The 23,393-nt window shown below is 36.0% G+C and overlaps 1 protein-coding gene across 2 annotated transcripts; it reads right to left on the bottom strand.

Annotated features, from left to right (window-relative positions):
* Positions 1-1,972: 1,972 nt before the first annotated feature.
* LOC149782658 (uncharacterized) lies at positions 1,973-10,229 on the bottom strand. 2 transcript variants are annotated; one of them, XM_089934152.1, is made up of 5 exons: positions 9,791-10,229; positions 8,406-8,817; positions 7,663-7,775; positions 5,787-7,405; positions 1,973-3,506 (listed from the first exon to the last, which is right to left on the bottom strand). In XM_089934152.1, the coding sequence occupies exons 2-5, from the start codon at positions 8,814-8,816 to the stop codon at positions 3,253-3,255; spliced, it is 2,397 nt and encodes a 798-aa protein (XP_089790278.1). In that variant the 5' UTR covers position 8,817; positions 9,791-10,229; the 3' UTR covers positions 1,973-3,252. The 2 variants fall into 2 exon arrangements, with proteins under 2 accessions (XP_089790278.1, XP_089790277.1); XM_089934151.1 differs by having other exon boundaries at positions 9,763-10,228.
* Between the last annotated feature and the right edge of the window lie 13,164 nt (positions 10,230-23,393).

Raw genomic sequence — 23,393 nt, 5'->3', positions numbered from 1 at the left:
TAATCCTTAATTGGCATCCATCAATTGGTGTTGAAAAGAGATAATGTAGATGTTGATATATGTTTGACATAAAACTAGCAGTAGAAAAATGTGGAGAAACAACTGTCTTGTAAACGTTTAAGATGAACAAATATGTATCTCTCATTGTTACTTTGTATTTCATTGTTACAGTGTGTTTTATTGTTACAGTGTGTATTATTGTTACGGTGTGTATTATTGTTACAGTGTATATTATTGTTAGTGTATGTTATTGTCATAGTGTGTATTATTGTTAATGTGTGTATTATTGTTACAGTGTGTATTATTGCTAGTGTGCATTATTGTTACAGTGTATAATATTGTTACGGTGTGTATTATTGTTACAGTGTGTATTATTGTTACTGCGTATATTATTGTTACAGTGTGTATTTTTGTTACGATCAGCATACATATGAGTAACAGTTTCATCTCGTTAAGAAAATTGTGTTCCCTGAAATATATTCTCTCGTGAGCGCAATTTGTCATTTCTCCAACACGTGTGTTGTATGTTTTTAATAAAAGGTGAAATTCACATTGTACGATGCAGCGCCGGATAAAGAATTTTTGGAGGCCCGGGACTCTTAAAGATGAGGAGGATGCCTTATAGGTCGACAAATACACCTTGAAGGCAGTCTTTCAAATATTATCCACGTGCAGGGTCGACCTTAGGCCAATCGGACCGATTTGGCCCCATCAGGTCCAGTGCTCACAGGGGCCCCTCGCGTTAGTAACTTTTAAAAATAAAACTTGTTTAAAAGTTTATTTCCAAATATTGAGTTTACGGGGGGTGGGGGTGGTTGCGTGTAAATAAAGTGGGCCCTGCCAAAATGATCCCAATAGGGACCCGCGTTTGCTAAGGTCGGTGCTGTTTACATGTGTATAATTGTAAGACAATTTAGATGAATGTAAGACTTAATTAAACACACGCATTCTTATCCACGACAAATATGTGCCTCTACCCCCGCTACTCCCCTCCCCCGCCCTTAATACACTCCTGGTGTGATGTGTGCTAATGTGTTATACAAGGCGATATTCCATATATCACTGTCAGGTAAATATTGATCAGAAACACTTTAAACGTGATAGCTTAGGCTAATGCAGATGTATAAAAAAAGAAGCTTATTTTTGTATTGCACTCTGGGTCATGTTCTATTGCACTTAACTACAAAACAAATAAAGAATTATTATTATTATTATTATTATTATTATTATTATTATTATTGTGCATGTAAGTGTGTGTGTACATTTACAGTAACGATATAAAGACCATCCAGAGAAATGTTGTTATATGAATGGATTATTGAAACTCGTATGTTTCCATACATATAAAACTTTATGTCGCTTCATACAGCTGCGATTCAAATATATCAGTGAGACAAGAAAATGATATAAAAGGTGGATAGAGATTGTTAATCAAAATCTACTAAATTAATGAAAACAGTCCTAAATGCTGAAAATCTTATTCAGTTTCTAAAGTTTGGGGTTTTGGATCTCACAATTTCTACCGCGATGGTTTACAAACTGGACTGTACAGTAATGGGCAAGTCACACGTTTTGATAACACCTCTCTCTCTCTCTCTCTGCTGATTATATTTTAAAATCTCCGAAAACTAGTGATCAAATTGTATACAATCATATAATCAAAGTGCCATCAAGATTTCTTTAAAAAAAGAACTCCAAACAATAAAATGCAGGTTTAAAGTATTGTCCTTATTTGCATTTAGCTTTCCACCTGAATAGTGTAAATTTGCAGTGAATGAACTCGCATGACCTGTTGTCATTCAATATTCTGTGTCAGCCGTAATGCACAGAATTGTAGTATCTCTGCTACACCCAATGGCACAAACGGTACACATTTTGGTCAAAATGTCTTAATCATATATGCAGAGAAATTTGTTTAAGTGAGTGGCGATTTTACATGCCGTCACAGTCATAATCATGTCTGAAAACGATGGAGAAAGCAGGCATTTAATTTCCTGTCAATGGCACACCGAATTTAAGTAACAATCAAATTCTAGTTACATGGTCTGGTCTGGTACCGAAATAAACTGCAAGCTTGCCAACACACACAAATTCACCTCTCAATGCAAAAATAAAGAAAAATCGCAAAAAAAAATCATTAAATGTGTGCTGGCAATCTTTTAAATCTGTTGCGTAACGATGTTACACTCTAATGTCTGTTGGACCGTTCTGTCATCTTTTCACAACTGCCCTCAACCCCAGCAATGTTGACTGCTTCAATCCGCGCAAGAAATGTGTTAGCGAAAATAATAATCTCATTTTCATATTATAGCCGTCATTCGTTGGACAAAATACAGAAACTATAACATTATACGCACAATTCAAATTTTCAAAATGTCTCTGTGCTTTTATGATCGATGTAGTAATGCAGCCATAATTCACATTGACAAAGAATGGAAAAGAAATCCATGGAAATTGAATGGGTTTGCCTTAAAAACATAAAAAGAAGATCAAATTTTTGTAGAGATGGGGAAATATTTAACTCGTTAAGTGAACATATTATGTAATGTCACTTTCGGCTTCGCCATTCTTGACAATGTAATGTTTCTACTTCACTCGTGAAATATTTCCTTATATCTACTCAACATACGTAGACATTATCTGTGTGTCACATGACTGAATAAATTTAAATCAAAGTTAGATAGTTCCATGACACAAATAAAAGTGACTGGAATGTATAGGGAAAAATTTAGTGCGTGCACAATTTCAGGATTAGGACGGAATATAATGGTTGGTATACAACTTCAGACTTGTTGATCCCATTTCTAGATATCAAGTATGGAGTTTTGATAGAAATATTGGCAACTCCAGGACTTACTATACAAGTGTCCTGCCAAACATAAATTCATTTGAAAATCTAACCCAACGAACTAATCGTCAAGATTATAGTATTTTAGTCCTGTTCAAGATACAAAATAAGATAATTATCGAATGAAAACTATGTTGCACCAAACCCAGATCTTATATCAGAAAGTAAACAGCGACATGTTACGTCCTTTCCTGCTGAGACTGCAAAAGGTATGGAATTTTAAAAAATGGCTACCATGTTTCTAATTGATGGTATTATTTTCCCGGCAACCATGTTTTAACGTGCGACGACACAATTTGTAGTCTAATGCTAAAAGACAAATATTATATTTGAACTGAAGATTTGCCACTCAAAACACTAGTTTGCCCATAGAAGGTATGGCGTCAGCTTCACTTTGCCCAACCTCATCCTCGCGGTAATCCCATGGATGAATGACTGTAATCACACACTCCTGGCACGCACTTCAGGCTCGATGGGTCATAGCGCATGCCACGATTACATTGTTGCACGTACAATTTCCCGTACCAACACTTGGCATACATATGGCACGAATTCGTGCACTCGTACTGTAGAGTGGAACACAATCCGGTGTCTTTTCCTTCTTGGCTTAGAACTGCACATGGTTTACTAACAATACAACCGTAACCAAGGTCGCACCCTGTTGAATAAACAAACGGTAAAATCTTAAACGAAAGAACAGAAGCAAAACAAAGAACCGACAGCACGATAAAGCAACACTGAACAACTAATTACCTCTCTATTTATGTTGTTTGGGGACCCAGGGTGGCCGAGTGGTCTAAGGCGCTCGCCTTTACAGATCACTGACATCTCATGTTTCTCCACGTGGGTTAGAATCTGGGTCATACCCAACGTGGGTATGTGAGAAAGCTTGATAGTAGCTTCCAGTGGGTCGGTGGTTCTTCCTGGGGTTTTTCCAGGTTCTGCATCCACCAAAAATATGCTGTATGTAGAACACAATTATGTGCTGAAAAATGGCGTAAAAACACAATATCATGTTTCCGTCGAACTTTCATTTTACTTAATTTTTTGTTTCGCAGTCTATTAACATTTACTGAAGATTCTTTATTGAATCCATATTGTACGGATTTTATGGACACACGATATGTCTCAACATTATATGGTGTGTGTGTATGTGTAAATGATTTGGATTTTTAACTTAGCATTATCAATTTTTCAGTCGTATGGCTACGATGTCTGCACTGTGGCAGCTTTATAATGTCGTTTAGCACTGGGACATCATGCCGCAGATATCTCGTATAATGTCCCACCCAGTCAAATTATCCGGACACCAGGCCAACCAGTCCTAATACTAACGTCTTAATGCTGAGCGAGGCAGCAGTTAGTACAATTTTTATCCGTCTTTGTTATGACTCGGCTAACCGGAGTGGTCGATAAAGGGAAGAATAAAACCCATATTATATACAAACCAGTTAATAAAATAACCCATGTTATGTTTTTAAGAGTTAAAAGCATGGACCTGTGTATACGTACACACTAACCCAGCTTACTGTTGCAGATATTAAGAAATTATGGCATGGAAGACAAATATGGCAGGGAGGGATCAAACCTCGAACAATAGGAAACTTTACTGACCATCACATGTCATGCTTTTTCAAACTTGTGTTGCTTGTAGGGTACATTTGAAGAAATAAATTTCAGGTGGACAATCATTCATCAAGCAAACAGGAAACGTTATGATAGACTATCCTAATATATAATTTCAGACTAAAAATAATATTGTGTCTAGGAATTAATACAGCTAGAATTTTGATGCAGTATAAAATTAGGAGTCTAAGCATAAAGAAAGGGTCAACCATTTATACAAATCTTCGTTACATTTTAAAACTTTTTGCGACATAATTTACAAAGTGTTTTGTAAAAATCAATATGTCGATTAATGTGTAAAGACGGCAAATGTTGATAAAGTTTAAGATAAAACAATTTCTGCAAGCACAAGTTAGCCACGTTTCACAATACATACACTGTAGATCTAAACTAAAACAGACATAGATTCGGGTAAACACGGGTAGAAAAAAGATACTATAAAAATTTTGTCAACACAAGAAAAACTCGGAAGCTTAAAAATGAATGTTAACACAACATATGTCAGAAAGGATTGAATTGAATGCCAATGACAGCGACATATACAGCACCATACATGCAAAATAATCAACAATATGTATAGGAGACATGAAACTGCAGAGGTAAAGAAAATAGACTGCAACAGAAATAGATTATAAATTAACAATATAGCTTTTGTTGCTAGCAACAAACAGCAACAAACAACCTAGCAACAAACAGCATATCTCGAAAACAAGCCGAATTTAATAAGCGTATGGATTTCAGTATCGCTGGAAAGGTTAAAATATTTTACTGAGTCTGTGTTAAGTATATGTATTGAGATTATAGCCTTAAGAATAAGCGATTTATTCTTGCGTTTCTTAAGTAAAGAATGTTTAGGTGATATCTAAAACAGTGGTTCAATTTGTACAGCATTTCATTTGTGTTTCTTAGGCATTTATTTGAAGGAGATCTCGTGTATTTCTACGTTTTACAACAAGAACAGTAAATGGTAGCCTGAGTCACAAGTCATGCTGCTTTTAATTAAATTGCATAAATATTAATGGGATGGGGGTGTGTGTCTTTATTTCTTCCATGTTCAGATATCGATAAAGAGAGATCTACACCAATCCACTTTTCTCATATGTATGGTACATTTGTCCTCGGATAATATATCCATTTGGTACATACCCATACAGTTTGTATCTTAGAAATGTAATGATGCTGAGCCTAAAGTAGTTCTGGATCATCGAAAGTTTGCGCTATATACAATAAAGCTACAACAAATAAACAAACATTTTGTAACAACGAGGTCCTTTAAAGCGTACAAAATGCGCATGCTCAAGCATTTACCTACCTGGTACAGCAGCAGCATTGTCTGTGATTGGAGCCGCTCCAACTTGAGGGTTTTGTCCCATTCCGGTTCCATATGCTTTTCCGGGTTTGTGAATCACATGTCCTGGTGGAACAGGCTGTTGCGTGGGTGGCTCTTTTGTTGGCCAGAACCAGTCTGTCTGGAAATCACAGTAGAAAGCAATGAAGATGTTTTCGGTGTTGAACTGAGGACAGCTTTTCTCAGCTGTAAAATCCCAGATGTCCATTACAGCATTTCCAAAGTCTGTACCGTAATGTCTCGGGAAGGCAGACGTAAGTCGGACAGCTCCAGTGCAGGGACGGTATATATTCGAATTTGGTACCTTACAGACAGGTCTGCACACTCTGCCGCATGAGTCGGTAGCTTGAAGTAGGGCCAAAGAGCTTTCCGTAGCTGGATTCTTAACTGCAATGTAAGCGGTTGAGACTGTAATAGCTATACGACGATCAACTATGGCGTACTCCTTATATATTCCGTCGTAATTAAGACCGACAGATTTGATGTAGACGGACGATATCCTTTTGTCGCCCTCAACACATTTCTCATATTTAGCTGGTTCTCCGCTCTTTAAGTACTGATATACGTGGCTGTAGGCGCTTGGGGCATAAATATCGTTTGTTTTGCTCGATTTCCCGTTGTAGATAGGGTAGGAACCATAGCTTTTGTACTCCGGAGGTCTTCGATAGATGATCTTCACTGGAATATAAACCCACTGACGAATGTCACTCTTTCCATTTAGACAATAATGGTTTTGATAAGGCTTGTCTTCTTGGGTGTGAGTTGGAGGTGGAGATGGGTTTGAACACCCAGAAGGTGGTGGTGTTGGTACAATGGGCGCCGTAGGAGCAACTGTGGTGAACCGCGTTTGGTCATTTTCCCACTGGATTACTTCCGCCAGCGTTCTGGAGACGCAGTGAGCATTATCTCTGAAAACAACGCATTTGAGATATTTAGACCCACAGTCTGGGTTCTGTACAGTGCAGGTCGGTGGAGGATCATACTCGTAAATCTGCGATGTGAATGTATTACTCAATCCGTCTATCACTGTCATCTCAGCGAAACCGAGTGCCGCATCCGGTGCGTGCAGTTCTGCAGCCCCCATAGTGGTTGGATTCGCTGGGTAGTCCGTCTCAATATTCACTCCATTTCTCTGAGAATTTATTCGGAATGCCTCCCAAACAAAATCTATAAATGTATGGTGGCTCCAGAAAGCCGGGTCTAACGCAGACGTCTGTAACATGGCCATCTGACCGTCAACCCATCTGTGGATTCCATTGTGATGAAACTCTAAATCACTCTCTATACTTGAGTCGGCCCCACATATTTCTCTCATTCTGGTCATCCTTGTCACGTTCACAATCGCTTCATCGGTCATAGGTGGACCATCAGTTCCAATATTTCTCACGAGCGGACCAGCAGAGGTTGTCCACCCACTTCCCAGAATACCTCCGGTCGCTTCTCCGGATCCTGTTCCCAGGAAACGGTCAGTAAATAAAACGGTACTGGTTGGTTGATCCATCCTTGCCTCCAGACGTGAGTCCCAATAAGGGATTGTCACTTCTGCGAACTCAGGGCCCTGATCTCGTAGCATATTTTCATACCTAATGAATGAAACAAATATATAAATAATCAGATATTTTATGCAGGTAAAACTAACTAAACACACATTATTGTGTATCAGATTATATACCAGTGTTAGATCTGAACCCTATTTGCTGACGTAGGCGTGGTAATAAAGCAGGAAACAAAATTTGAAGAAAACAAGTGGAATTGCTTATTTAATAATATGAACTTGAATCAAAACAATTGAATAAATTTTGTATCCAATATTTAACATTTAAATAGTTAAAATAATTACATCAAAAGGAAAACTCTGTGCCAGCCGAAAAAGTTGCATCCTCCGTGAGCTGAGATGGAAGTAATTCCGGTGTGAAATTCTGCTAGTGCCTCGTATACGTTTGGTGCTGTGGTCTGGAAAAGAAAATATGTGAATTCAGTAAAGGCTTATATCTAGTATCATTGAACCTTTTAGGAAACTGCGCTATAGATACATTTAGAATGGTGTCTGAAAAGTACAGGCTCTAAGATTCTGGAAACATAAGCACAGTTATCCTCTCTTCGCTATTTTAACTATTCGTTTCTTTTATATTCTTCGGTACCGTGTGAATTCTATCATTTAGGGGTCTCTAACACGTGGCCCGCTGAGCCGTATCAAGTAGCCCCACAAAATGATTGGCGTCACAGTGTGTCATGAGAGATAACATAGGTGTTGTTACCCTTGTACCATCGAAAATGCCATCATGCGGCCCTCAGGGTGGTTTGAGTTTGAGACCCCTGCTATAATTGATATGATAACTTTAAAACAGATGTTACATTCGAAGTTGCGCAGTAACAGCATCATTAAAAGTAATAACAATAGTACTCGAAGTAATATGAATAGTAGAAGAATTAATAGCACTAGCTGTAGAAATTGTAGTGTATTAACGATATGTGTAATGTCAGCTTAAATCATAATCACAGCTATTGTAATTATATTAGTAGCAATAGAAATAATAGTGGTAATAGTGGTAGTATTATTGTTATTGTTGTACTTGATTTTACCGTGTTCGTTTTAGCTGCTCTAACGGCACGGAAGTAAAGATCAAGTTCTTTCTCAGTCAACATTCGAATCTCCTTTCTTCTTCTCTTTGGTCCACTGGGAGCGACTTGGCGCTTGGCGTGGCCAGTACGACGGACAGAGAGATGTACTTGATCAGAAAAATAATTTACTAGTTGTCTTGTCCCAGTAGAAGCGTTTCTACCACCATGAACGATATTGTCATACTGCCATTTATACACGTTTGTACACCATGACTGAATGGCACTTGCAGGCGTATTCGACATGGAAGTTTTCCTCTGAGCTACGTGAAAGTTCCATGTTAGTTCATCGGGGACGTCTGTTTGCTCAACTATTGCTCCGGCATATGGCAACAGGCTGACCATGATCGCTGGGAGCGATAAACACCAAATCATTCTGAAATAGAGAAAGTTAAGAATTAATCTAGCGAATATATCTTAAGTTTTATCTAGCCTCCGATATATATTCCTACACTTTCACTCGCATTTACCAACACATCAATACATGAACGATGTCTGGTAACCTATTTTCATCACCTTTCGCTTGTCAGTGTTTTGTATTTATTTACATATCAAATATGCGTACATTGTACATCACATTATCCCTTAGGCAGTCCTCCAAAATGCACAGACCTTTCTATTTCATGTTTAACAGATCATTTCGAAGTGGAAGCAAATGTTATCGACAATACGGAAATAATGTCCACTTCTGCATTTGGTGACGTTAGTTCTGTAATGATGTAGCTTAAAAGTTTCATTTTAAATTAAATTAAACCGAACATGATTGTGGTCAAGTTTGAATAAATGACCTTGTATGTCCATTTACCTTGCATATGTTTGACTGGTTGGAATCAACCAAAGTCTATGAACACGTAATTGACATATTCATGTGGGAAAGCTTGTCAGTGTCTTCTCGTGGGTCCGTGGTTATTTCCAGGGTTTTCCTGGGTTCTTTCTCCGCCATTGGTACTGGCCATCATGTATAGCATATATTGTGCTGAAAATGGCGTTAAACCCTACAACAACAACAACAACAACAACGATATATTCATGTTAAGAAAAAATGACCACTGCTCGAAAATTGTGTTGATCAAGTTTATCCGAATGAAAAATATATTTTTCTTGTTTTCTATTGAGTGAAAAAAAGACAATTCAGTTGGTCATCAACACTGCAGAACAATAAGAACGTGTAGCAGTCAAGTTTACGGAAGTCAAATTGTAAAACAGTGTCTTGAAAACAATGATTTTAACAACCAAGTCTATCTAATGCTAACTATGAACGATGGTCGTAGAATGGCGATACATTATGTAACTGATTTTAGCTTTGTGGAACAGAACTTACCTTGAAATTTCACTCCTATAAAATATACCTTGAATTAGTCCAGTTTCAAAGTGTTTTGGTTTCTTTTAAAGTTGCAAAGAATCTTTATACAGACAAAACTGTAAACCTAAATTACTATCAAAATTTTTTAAGTTTAGTCCTACTTTGATTTACTCCCAGCATGTGTGTAATACAAGTCCGTGGATGATTTATACTGATCACACATTTGGAAATCCTGGACTCCACCAATGAAAACTCTGCGGGAAGGTTGGTATGTCGTAACTGAAAATTTCTTTTGTGTCCCGGTCGATCAGTTAGGCTCCGACAAGTTAACAGGGCTGTGACGCTTGAAGCGGTTACTGCCAAGATGGATTACAAACAATCAATCTATCACGTAATCAGCATTAACCAATCATAGCAGAATATAACAGGACACAATCCTGATTTCCTTCACATCTATGCTTTTTGTTGTCTTTTCCTATCGCCTACATGATAAAAGACAGTGACGTGTCACGTAGCGATGCGCCAAGATGTAACAGTGCATTACAATACGATGTTTGGACTGAAATAGCGTCATAATGTGGTTTTGAGTCGTAAAAAGTTCGTTTTTAAATAGAAGCTTTATCATAAAAGGAGTTTTACTTACGAAAGAATTACTGTGCAAATGCCTTCGATATATATATATATATATATATATATATATATATATATATATATATATATATATATATATATATTTGGAAATATATCTTCGCTTATATATGTTATTCTGACATGTATTTCTGTATTCAGGCCTGTATCATGTTTTCTTTTCCTTTCCACCCTCCCTCCTTCCCTCTCTCTCTCTCTCCCTCCCCCCCCCCCATCTGGATGAGTTGATCTTATAGTCCATCAAGCCAGATATGACACTCAATATATATATATATATATATATATATATATATATATATATATATATATATATATATATATATATATAATCATTGTCAATGTGCCATCAAGAATGCCTAAAAGTGTAGGCTTATAGTATAAACTATCTTATAATTAGTTTTTCACATCAATCATGCAAATGTTTAATGACAGAATTTACCTGACCTGCTGTTATACAGGATCGTATACCTGCTACACTCCACAACAAACTGTACCAATTTATAAACAAAACGTTCTTGATTATATACAGGAATGAAATTGTTTTAGTAACGATTAACGTTACGGATAACGTCGTCCCAATCATAAACATGTCTGACAACTATGGAGAACTCAGGGGTTGATTAGTGTCGAAAGCAAAGTGATATAGAGTGACAACTGAAATTTACGTGCAGTGTGTGTTACTGGAACATGCTACACGCTTGACAACATGCAAAACCTCAAAACGGAATGCAGAAATAGACAAAGTTAGAAACCAAAATTCTTATAACTAAATCCACGCGTATGAAAAACTGTTATTTGGTGTATGTGTGTATGTTTGTGTATGTGTGTGATTTATATTCTTAACGTAGCTTTAGCAATTTTTCATTCATTTTTCAGTTGTCTAATGTTGTTAGACTGAAGTCAGTTGGACCGTTATGTTGTACTTAAGCAGTACTACCACCCTAGCAATGGTCACTCTTTCAAACAGCGCAAGATATGTGTTAACGAAAATACAAATTCTTCATTTTCGTCTGAAAAATTTATAATTTACAAAATGCATAATTAAAAGGATAATAGGTACAATTTAAATTTGTAAAACGTCTTATCCTATAATTATTGTCAAATTTCGGAACTTGTTTACATCGATGTGGTAACGCAACCGTTAATCGCATTGACACATAACGGACAAATAAATCTTAGTTAATCGAAGCTACATGCCTTTAAATAATAAAAAAAAATAATAAAAATATCTGTATTTTTGTCTAGATACGGAAACTTTACACTCGTGAAATGGAAATGTTTTCTATTGTCGCCACTCGTGAATGATTCCACTTAAATTGTGAAATATTTCCTTATATCCACAAAAAACAGAGATATATTCAATATATAGGTAAATTTGGAAAATTTGTGGTCCGGCTTGAGTTAAAACTACACCGTAGTTTGCATCATGGGACTATGTGGGGTCTAAAATGAATTTAGCATTATGGGACCATACGGTGTCTAACGGGAATTCAGTATTATGGGACCTTACGGTGTCTAACAGGAATTTAGCATTACGGGACCATATGGTATCTAATGGAAATTCAGTATTATGGGACCATATGGTGTCTAACGGGAATTTAGCATTATGGGACCATATGGTGCCTAACGGGAATTCAGTATTATGAGACCATATGGTGTCTAATGTATATTTAGCATTATGGGACCATATGGTGTCTAATGGAAATTCAGTATTATGCGACCATATGGTGTCTAACGGAAATTGAAGACCATGAAAGATACAGGTTAAAAGGAAAGATTAATATCAAAACAATCATTCCACTAAGTTGAATCATGTATTGGGTCAAAATGGGAAATGAAACATTAAATAGTGGTCAACTCTCCAACAAACGACTTGTTTTCTTTACCGAATTGTTATACTGGAATTGTATGTCCTCACTGGAATGGGATCATTTTTCTGTTTCTGATTTTGAACACTCATACTTACTGTGTTTTCCTTCGGATGCTCTGAAGACCAATTATTATTTTTCTTGACTTTGATAACATATATCTTTCTTCTTTTCTTTTTGACTGTGTTTTCTTTTGTTATCGAAGTGTCTTTTCTTTTGACGTTGTTGACATCTTTTAGTTCAGTATCAATTTCCCAGATACACATATGAAGTATCTTTACTATAATCTCTTCCTGAGTATTCAGAAATCTTGTTGGAAGTGTATCTTTGAATGATTCTTTAATATATGACTTGAATGATCCCCCACTATGATCTAGCATTTGCCCAAAGTTCACTGTTACGACCCCGATGATACGCGAAACGAACAGTGATAGGTTGTATGTGTTTGGTGCCACGCTTGCTCTTTAAACCTTTTTGAAGTTCAAGAAGAAATGTTGAAATATTGTCAATCTGATGTGTACATTTATGACGTTATGCCGAAACATTTGACAATTATTTCTAGCTGAAGTTCTCTGTTCTTTTGAAACGATTATACGATAGTCAATCCGAGTTGATTAGTTTGCCGAAAGAGGTTGCCACAGAACACACTGGTCATCCTAACATCTCAATTACATTTAGTTGTTTGCTGTCGATAATCATCATAAGATTTATGATGGATACATTACTTGTATGAAACTCAAGACAAGTGGATACAAAATTTTAGAAAAGGCGGCGAAGAAAACAAATCAATCTGATCCCACGATTTTAGAGAATGAGAATTAGCAGGAACGTACGAGAATGTCAAGTTGTTTCATGCTCTCGATCGGGGATACAGAGTGTTAAAAGACCGAACATTTTGTATATCCAGGTCTATACTATAAATTCATTGACGACAAAGGCAAACTCATTAAACAAGTATGAATCATACGGGATGATTTGATCTTGGTGATTTACGAAGCCGTTAGCGTGTGTGTGACACCCGAAGAGTTCAATAATGCCATAATTCTGTTTTTGTGACAGTAATGCCAGGATACAAAATGTTGGGAAGAATAAGTTTGTGATTTACCCAAAGGACTCTGGCTCTCCCATGTTAGGTTTCGATGTGCTAGAAGTCAAAGGACTAAAAGGTACTGTACTGGGGCTATCAAACCGTCAAAACAGGTGTGAGAATACTCACAATAACCAAAAAAGATTCGGTGAAGATACCCACATTCTTCTACGTGCTAGGTTTTCTAGTGAAGTCCTGGTACAGAAGATATGAACTAGAAAGAGCATGCCCTAGGTGTAAAAAAAACAGGTCATGCGCTAACGGATTGTAAGGAACCTTATGTACCAGGCACATATGCTACAACCTTTATGATATATAAAGGAAACTAAATTTAGTCCGACGAGAATACACATATGAAAACAAAGACAGGCAAGCAGGTTAGATAGATTTAATGGTACTAATTTTATAACACTCATATAAAAAATGTTACAATAACCGATTTTAAATTATCTGATAACAAAATGGTTTATATTGAATTAAAAATTAAAAATAGGTACGAATGGGGTCCGGGACAATGGAAATTAAACAATACAAGCTTGAACGATGCAGAATTTGTAAATATAATAAAAATATAATTAAAGCTTTTAGAAACGACGAAACTGTAGACATTATAAAAGAATGGGATATTTGACAAGACACAATAAAAAGTAAAGCAATCCAGTTTTCTAATACAAGAGTAGAAAATTAAAGACAAGAACCAACTAAAAATAGCCCTAGGTATAACAACAAATGAAGAAGATAGAAAAATGATTACAAACAAATAAAAGAAATCGAAGAAGAAGAATCTGAAAAGGAAAATAGTCAGGGCAGGAAAATTTACTGAAATATATAAAAAGCCCGAAGTTTATACAAACGGGAAGAGTTAAGGAAAGTGGTGGTGGTGGTGGTGGTGGTGGGATTTTATATAAAATTAGAGTTGGTAATGTTACGAACAAGGAAAACATATCCGATATCCCAAATATTATCTATTCATATTATAAGGATCTATGTACAACATAAAATATTGATCCTGACACAATTGATAACTACCTAAATCAAGTCGAGTGTGAGATGATAGCAACAGAACACAAAAACATGTGTGATGATGTCATCTCCGACAAAGAAATATCAAAGAATAGTGTTGCACTTGCAAAGAAGAAATCTCCAGGGAAGGATGGACTCACCGCGGAATTCTATAAAATAAATGTCACGGTGAGGTAACGCCGATCCTAAATGGTTTGTACAACAATATACTTTTAAGCAAAAGGAAACATGTGTCAAAATCAATGAGGGAGGTAATCATAACAAGTATTCATAAGGGGAAAGGTAATGGAGAAGACATTAAAAATTGGAGACCGTTTTCGTTTTTAAACACCGACTACAACATTTTAAGTAGAATTTTACTAATAGAGTAAGGGCAGGATTAGGAAAAATAAATAATGTAAATAAAACGTGCGGGGGAAAAGGGAGGAATATACAAAGTAACATTTTAACAATAAATTTAAAAAAAATTGATTATATAAACGAATCAGGATCGAAAGGTGCCATGGTACTTTTCGATCAAGAAAAAGCTTTTGACCGATTAGAACATAACTATATACAGAAAGTACTTGAACAATTTGATTTAGAAACAACTTTCCGTAAGTGGACCGAAATCCTTTAAACTGGAATAACTTCATTTGTACATGTAAATGGAAAATGCACCAAAGAATTTGATATACCAAAGATCAGTAAGGCAAGGATGCTATTATATGTGATAGCAAGTGAAATTCTATGCCACAAAATCCGAAACAACTCACAAATACAAGGTATTCAAATTCCAAATCTCAAAGAAGAATTTAAAATGCTCCAACATGTTGATGATTTGTACCAACTTCATAACAGACGCTAAATCTTATGTTTATCTACAGGGAGAATTTTTAAATTTCGGTAAAGCATCTGGTTCCAAAATAAATCATGACACAACCGAAATATTAAAAATAGGTAACTGGCGCGGAAATCACCCAGGTTTACCTCCATACCTCCTGACAGATAAAATTAAAGCTCTAGGAGTTTTCTTTTGGCAGAAATAATGAATTAGAGAACTATAAACACTTGATAAAAAAGATTAAAGAAAATGCAAATATCTGGAGTGTGCTCAAGTGGCAAAATTTTACCTATACTCAAATTTAAATTACACTATTAAATCAATTGATATGTAAAATAAAAATATGAATAAACTTGATAGGGACATAATAGATTATATATGGAATTATAAAACGCACTACATTATCAAAGAAGTATTATATATGGCAAATAGTAGAGAGGGACTGGGGATCCCCAGCCCTCTACTACTAAAAGTCTCAAAACAGCTTGGGAGGCATTATATATTTACTGGTTTGGATTTACTACGAGAAACAGACCGGAAATATATAGGAATAAGAACATTACAAAGAACCTAGAAGTTCCAAGACGATTTAAATATATAAAGGAAATTTTACTAAAGTATAGGGATATAATAGATTTATGGCAATTGGACACAAAGAATACTTACGACTGGACAAGGGAAGACATAACTAAAAAATTAAAATGTAGAGTAGAACAAGATAACTGGGGGGTAAACTGGACACAAAATTGGCTAAACTTCGTAAAAATACGGTCTTTAAAAATACAGTGTTATATTTTCAAATACTTACACAACGCCTGGATTAAAGACGGAGAAGCCGTTAGACGTCGCATGATTACAACAATACCTAAATGTCCGCTATGCAAAATAGCAAATATTACCAACCTACATGCGATGACCCAATGTGACAAAGCTAAAAATAATAGGTTAATGCTAATTATGGAAATATGCCAAAATAATACAAAGATCATAGAAACAATATTTTATATTTAGATGTAAAATATGAAAATAAGATAATTTTAAAAAGAACAGATTACATTACTAAAAATATGCTATATTGTGGTCAGGTAAAAAGAATAATGAAGTAGTTATATGGTTCATAATATACCGGGGGTGGGGGGAAGGGGGCTTCGGTTTACCGCCCATGTAGGAGCGCGTTCCGTCAAGTACCGGTTGGAGCCCCAGTTTCATCTCTTTCCACATGGTAAAAAAATGTTTTATTTCCCAACTATAAAAAGTCGCAGTTTCTCTTTCTGGGTGTTGTAAATCTTTTATTTCCCTTTAAAATTTAAATTTAATGGCTCATACTATACGGGTGGGGGGAGATGGGGAGGGGGCTTCGGTTTACTGCCCACGTAGGAGTGCGTTCCGTCAAGCACGGGGTGGAGCCCCAGTTTCATCTCTCTCCTCATGGTTTGGTTAAAATAAAAATTTTAATTTCTCAAATATAAAAAGGTCACAAACTCTCTCTCTCTCTCTCTCTCTCTCTCTCTCTGTGGCCTTGCTGTTTTCAAACTTTAGATCTAAAAATCTCATAAATCTTTTAATAAATGACATAATGATTTTCAGTACTGACTAGACTGAACATGGATGCTTCGATTTTAAGCAATGTTGAGTTTTGTAACTATAAGAACTCAGATTAAAAAATCACAATTACCTATACTGGTTTTTGTAAATAATTTTCTTTTGGTTTTTTCTTCTTCTAACTAACATACAAAAATATTAGGAATACTAATATAATAAACAATTTAATATGACAACTTATACAGTATTTTTCTTAAATTAGGGAGAATACAGGGGATCTTCATGTGGGTGAAGTAAGATGCACAGACGTCGCAGGAGAGGGCGGCGCCACGCGAAGTGAACAGGCTTGCGAAAGAGTGTCAGGAAACCCCCACAGGAAGCACGCGGACAAACAAACACAAAAATGGGAACTAACTAAAGGTTTATCACTCTAACTTTTAAGGATTAAACCAAAAATTAAACCCATTTGAAACTTAATTAGCTGATTAAGATAAATAATAAAAAGAGACGGCCTAACCCGAGAAAGGTGAAAAATAAAGACATAAAGAAAATATGAACCTTTTACTCGGATACAGCGTGACTCAATTATGTTAGAACTAGTTTAACGAGGAACGACATATTTGAGCATACACATACACCATTAGGTTTTCTTTTATTTAAATGACATAGTACATCGTTCTCTCGTCAAAATTCTAAATTGATAATAAAAACTCAACCAATTATAACAATAATCTTAGACTTATGAAGTCTAAAACATCTATGTTAAGACAACTGGGATATATTTGATGAAGATTGCCGTCCCTACACACAGACAATATAGCATACATACAATATAGCACTGATACACATAGCACACATGGGATATAGGAGTTCCCTGGCAAAGATCGCCAAAAACAAACAAGGGAAGGAACTCTTATAGAGGGAATCAAACTCCTTTATTGGATGAACAACCCGTTCGAACACACTAGGGAACCAAAAATGCCCCATCAATATGGAGCTTTAAACTAACAAATTTGATCTAAATTAGTCTAGTGCCCCTCCCCCCTCATAAAAAAGACGGGAAGCTTGGACAAACGAAGATCACGAAGATATTATTGTACGTTTGGTCAATGATGGACCGAACAATTACAAATATTAGTACAGAGCACGACAATGGAAAACTTCAAACAAAATAGAAAGGTAAAATTAATCACCATCATCTATTGTTCGAGTCAAGTGGTCAAATTCGGCTACTTTAAAGGAATCCTTTTAGCCAGGTCAATATCAAGACTTTCGTGTAAAAACATCGTACGTAATCCTCCAAATCATGATATCTCCAGTCCAAAAAGTGTATCAGATTGTCTCGACGAGAAGGAAATCACGGTTTCAATACTTTACGTTACAAACATACCAATCTCCAATATAAAAATTCTAACATAAAGAATGATCATTTCCAGTTCAGATTGTTATATATATTTATATGTTTAATTTGCTCGTGACTGTAAATTGTAGTGATTATATAATGTTTGATTTAGTTGAACGTTTGCATAGAGTCTATTTTAAGATATTACCAGAGTAAAATTGCGTAGGATCTATAAATAGATCCTTACGTATGTGTTTACAGTTACTACTAATAATTTTTTTTTGTTAATATGATGAGCAGCAGAGAGGGCGAACAGACCACTGTGGGGAATGGTCACCCTTTTTTTTACCAAAAAAAATAGTGACCCTTCATAGAGGTAACTACCATACCGCGTCATTGATTGACCCAGACAAACAAGGGATGCGGTCCACACCCTCTCTGCTGCTATATTATTCTGAATCTTCCTGGAAATCTTGAATATCTTTATCAGGATCTTTAAATTTCAAGTAATATTCAAGTTCTGATGGTGGTTTTTCTATTTTTGGATTTATGTTCTTTCTGTATTTATAATATATCATTAAACTTCTGTATCGATCTCCACCGCCATTTTTGCACATCTAATATAATCCTCTAACGCCGTTGTTACAACCAACACAACTTCGTGGACCAGCATGAGGATTTTTTGATAAAATATAGTTGTGCTTTTTACAATATTCTCCACGGCATCTTTTATCACATTTGTTAGTGGTTCCTTGACGCAGCCACGTACAATTATTCATGATATTAATGATATCTGTTTAATTAAATTTACGCCCTCTCTGCTGCTATTCATCCAAATATTTTATCAAGACCTACACGATATCTTGTTCTTGGATCGTGCAAATTTATTGTTATAAATCCATGCGGAGTAGCTTGCGCTCGTGAAAAGAAATTTCTAAATTTATTATAATCCATGTCACCACCACACCAAGTTTGATGAATATTTCGCAGCGTATGTGTGTCTACACCATTAAACACAACTAAAATATTACAATTATCCCTGATCACTTTTGGAATTTGTGTGTATCGTTGGGTAACATAAATGACATCTGTATTTTTTGTCTGCCACGAGAAAATATTCTGGCTGGATTGGATTGTTTGTCTAGCATCACATCATCATACACAACTAAATTATTAATAAACCCATCAAGATCATCTACGGATGGTGCTTCTTCGATATCTGTTATAAAAATAATAATATTTTCACCGTCATTTATTAATCTTGCATTTTCGTTAAAATCTTTTAATACTTCATAACACCTCTGATCATCAAACGGAAGGTGCTACCAAATATAATTTCTCCCATTTCAACCACCTCATTATCAAATTAAGTAATAATTGCGTCTTACCCGATCCAGATGGTCCTATGATAATCATTCTGATGGAATTGGGTAACGCAGGGTGGTGTTTAACTGGCTCTCGTCGCCGAGTTGCTGAGAAATCAATTATATCCATATATTTTATATCATGAATCTATATTGTTTACGTTGTAGATCTAAAACTCCAACTACTGATTTAGCTACGGTTACAACAAAAAATAAAAAAATAGCGTATGGTGGAAAATGTTCTGTATGCGGTAGAAAGAAATTTTCGTTTTTACCTAATAAGCGCGGTGGTGATATTGCTAATTTGATGTCAAAGTTTCCAGGTGCTCCATGATCTAAATACCCAGGAGAAAAACATCTACCAGGATATAATTATTGCGGTCCTGGTACCAGACTTGATATTAGACTCGATAATCAGGATCAACCAAAACCAGGTGAGGAACCAAAAAACACTACTGATCGAGCTTGTCACGCTCATGATGTTGCGTATAAGAGTAAAAAATCTACAAGATAGGAATATTGCAGATGTGAAATTAATTCACGTGCTAGATTCTATAAAAAAATAAAAATATTAAAGAAAAATTAGCTAATTGGTTAGTAAGATCTGCGATGAAAGGTAACTTAGCGCTTGGGTCTGGTAATATATAATGGAATCAATTTATTATAGTCCAAGAGGATACTGGAAAGGTAAAGCAGCAATTAGTAAACATGCTGATGCAGCAGCGGTTAAACATTCTACTGCTAAAACGTGGTTATCCAAACAGGCAATATGGCAAATTTATCTACCGCGTCCTAAGAAAATTCAGTACACGTATTTCGATGTTAATGTTCCTAATGAAGTTCATCAAGCAGATATTTTATTTTTACCACATGATACTGTACGCAGAAAAACATACAAATACACGTTAACTGTTGTTGATGTTGCAAGTAGATATAAAGAGGCAGAACCGTTATCAACGAAAACATCATCTAAAGTAGCTGATGCGTTTGAACGAATTTATCAATGAGGACCATTACGATGGCCAAATCTATTACAGGTTGATCCTGGTAAGGAATTTCTTGGTCCAGTATCATCGTTGATGAAACAACATAATACCAAAATACGACGAGGACATACTGCAATTCATCGTGATCAGGCAATTGTTGAACGATTTAATCGAATACTCGCTGAGCGGTTATTTGGATATCGATACGCAAAGGAATTTATTCAGGATACGAGATCTCGTGAATCGGTTGCAAGATTACCAACTTTGATAGCAGCGTTAAATAACGAGATCACTCGAACGACCAACATGAAACCCATTAATGCAATTACAAAAACAAATATACCAATACAACAACGTGATTTAACACAGCCAGTGCTAGGTAATATCACTGTCAGGTATTTATACGAGCCCTGTGAACTCAAAGGTGGTAAAGCGAGAGCGACTGATCCTATTTGGAGTGTTACCACACACAAAATATCCACCGTGACAAGATCCCCAGGTAGACCCGCAATCTACAGATTAGATTCGGCTGCTCCTGAACGTGGATTTGTACGTGAACAATTACAAGTAATTCCCGAGGATACACAACTACCACAGCGATCACTTAACTAGCGCCGCGACGCCGATTACACTCGAGACAGGTCAACATCACATTTTCTCGTGTATGACCGAGAGTACTATCTTTTCTGTCTACGGTAAATTGTCTTGAATCATTATTCGAGTACCTCCACAGCATTATACAATTGCAACTTGCGTAATTATTATTCTGCTGCTGTTTTAACTCAGTAATAAATTCAACATCAAGATCAAAGTCGCGTTTATTTTTTTTATCAGATTGCTTGTATCCGATTAATTTTTTTCTTATTATATCACCGTCGATGATGATGCTGGTTTTATTAAATATTTTAGGAATTATAATTCTCCGTAACTGAGATATTTTCCTAACCCTTGATACCGCTAAATAAATTAAATTTGACCACTCGATACGATCGTCTACAATCCAAACTCGTGTATCAGAAATAGTTAATCCCTGAGACGAGTGGATCGTCATAGCGTATCCCAACACCCATGGAGATTTGTCAGCGCGTAATGCATCTTCAACAACACTGATATCAACAGCGACAATATCATTTAATACTAGATTTTGTTTCTCAGTCTGTCCTGGAATATCAACATTAATATTCTGGTTTCGTGTATCTGATGGTCTATAACATAACGGTACGGGCAATTCTGAGTATTTTTCTTTATGCAGCTGAAATAACTGCTGTTGTAAAGCGTCTCTGATTATTTTTCTGCTTGCTACTATTAAATCGTTGGGTCTCCATAAATTCAAAAAATCGTTCATTGAGGTCTCTGAGATCACTCCGCGTATTATTTCACACTGAATTTTGTTTGATTGTAATCTGATTAATTTTTTAAATTCTTTTAAATTTTCATCAAGAGCTCTATGATCATCATCTATTTCTTCGTAATAATCAACGAAATTTTTTAACCAATCATGTGGAGATGGTCCAACAAAAGGCGGCGGCTGACCATGATCGCCACACATTATTATAGCGGTATTTTTCGTCAACAATCAATCAAGAAACGTTTTTAATGTATTCAATGACACCGTACATATCTCGTCCCAAATAATTATTTTAGGTATATATTTTTCTCCCATTCGTTTAGAAGTCCATGTATCCCCGCGCCACCGAAAGAAACTATGATACGTGCACGATTGTACTTGCCGCTGTTTCATCTCTCGTGCAAGTCTATGTGTGGGTGTCAGCACGATCATATCTGAATTTCTAAAAACATTAATTGCTCGAGTCGTCTTGCCGCATCCACCAGGTCCATTGAGATATACTGTCTTATATCTAGTTATTGGATCACTCACTGACGGCGCTTTCGACATTTCTGATATTTTATTACACTTACGATAAAAATCTCTCATCGGAACATCTGCTGATTCTGTATAATTGTGTAATATTTCCTTTTTTATTCACCACGAACTCCATCGTTCATCATTACTTGTAAATTTCATAACAGACTCCAAATATTTACTCGAAATATAAAACGAATCTGTTGCGACTCTGACTGCGGTCTCAGAAAATATATTAATCATCGATAATAAATTTATAGAAACATAAGCCAACATAGAAGATCTTAGAGAAGTATACTGTGGGGAGACATCATTTATGTAACTAACTATCGTACCCAATTTTGTTTCGTCGGATAAATAAACACTTTCTCGATTTACAAATATATCTCTCGCTGTTGTATCAGTAATTATAAGATCGTACTCGGCATCATCTACAATTAATCGTGCGTGATGTCTTTTATGATCATATGCACCACCCTGAGTAAATTTACCTATAATTCTTCTACCGAGATCTTTTGCGGTTTTTTCGTTATTTTTAAGTTTATCTAGAGAATTTTAGGAGCTTCTTTGATAATATCATCTTCGGAAACATCAGGACATTTTTCCTTAAATTCCTTAATGACTTCATCGAGACTGATAAAATCTGGCATGGGCAACCAAACTTCGGTCTGCGCGTGATATGATATAATTGCCTCACTGACAACCAACGATGTCAGTACCGCACAATCTAGCATATATCGTAATAAAACTATAGGCACCCAACGTTTTTCACAAAAATGTCTACCAAACCAGACATAACAAATTTGGTGGAGATTTTCGTTAAACTCGAATGATTCAACACAAGCGAATCCAGTCAGATCAAAATCAGGTAATGGTCCATTAATTGCCACTCGCGTCATCTCGTTTGTAGGGTGACCAAATCTTTTAAAGTACACAGAACACTCTCCGTATCCTAGAAAACTTCCCGGATAACATGCAACCATATCAACTGAAATAACATCATTGTAATTATATTTGCTTTTCCATAATCCACCGTGTCCGTATTCGACGCAACTTGCGCGTACGTCCTCGAGTAAATCAAATCGTGTTGGTTTCCATAATT

This window comes from Sinohyriopsis cumingii, chromosome 15 (genome assembly GCF_028554795.1).
Source record: "Sinohyriopsis cumingii isolate HCF-2022 chromosome 15, ASM2855479v2, whole genome shotgun sequence".
NCBI classification, from domain to species: Eukaryota; Metazoa; Mollusca; class Bivalvia; order Unionida; family Unionidae; genus Sinohyriopsis; species Sinohyriopsis cumingii.
Note: the sequence above shows the minus strand (reverse complement) of the source record. Positions and strands in the feature narration are given on the sequence as shown.

Bases quoted from the DNA above. Each gene is read 5' to 3' on its own strand.
- LOC149782658 (XM_089934152.1), bottom strand. From the start codon at position 8,816: ATGATTTGGTGTTTATCGCTCCCAGCGATCATGGTCAGCCTGTTGCCA. The intron at 7,776-8,405 runs GTAAAATCAAGT...TTTCTTTTCCAG, and splicing joins GAGCAGCTAAAACGAACACG to ACCACAGCACCAAACGTATA. The intron at 3,507-5,786 runs GTAGGTAAATGC...TTTATTCAACAG, and splicing joins CAATGCTGCTGCTGTACCAG to GGTGCGACCTTGGTTACGGT.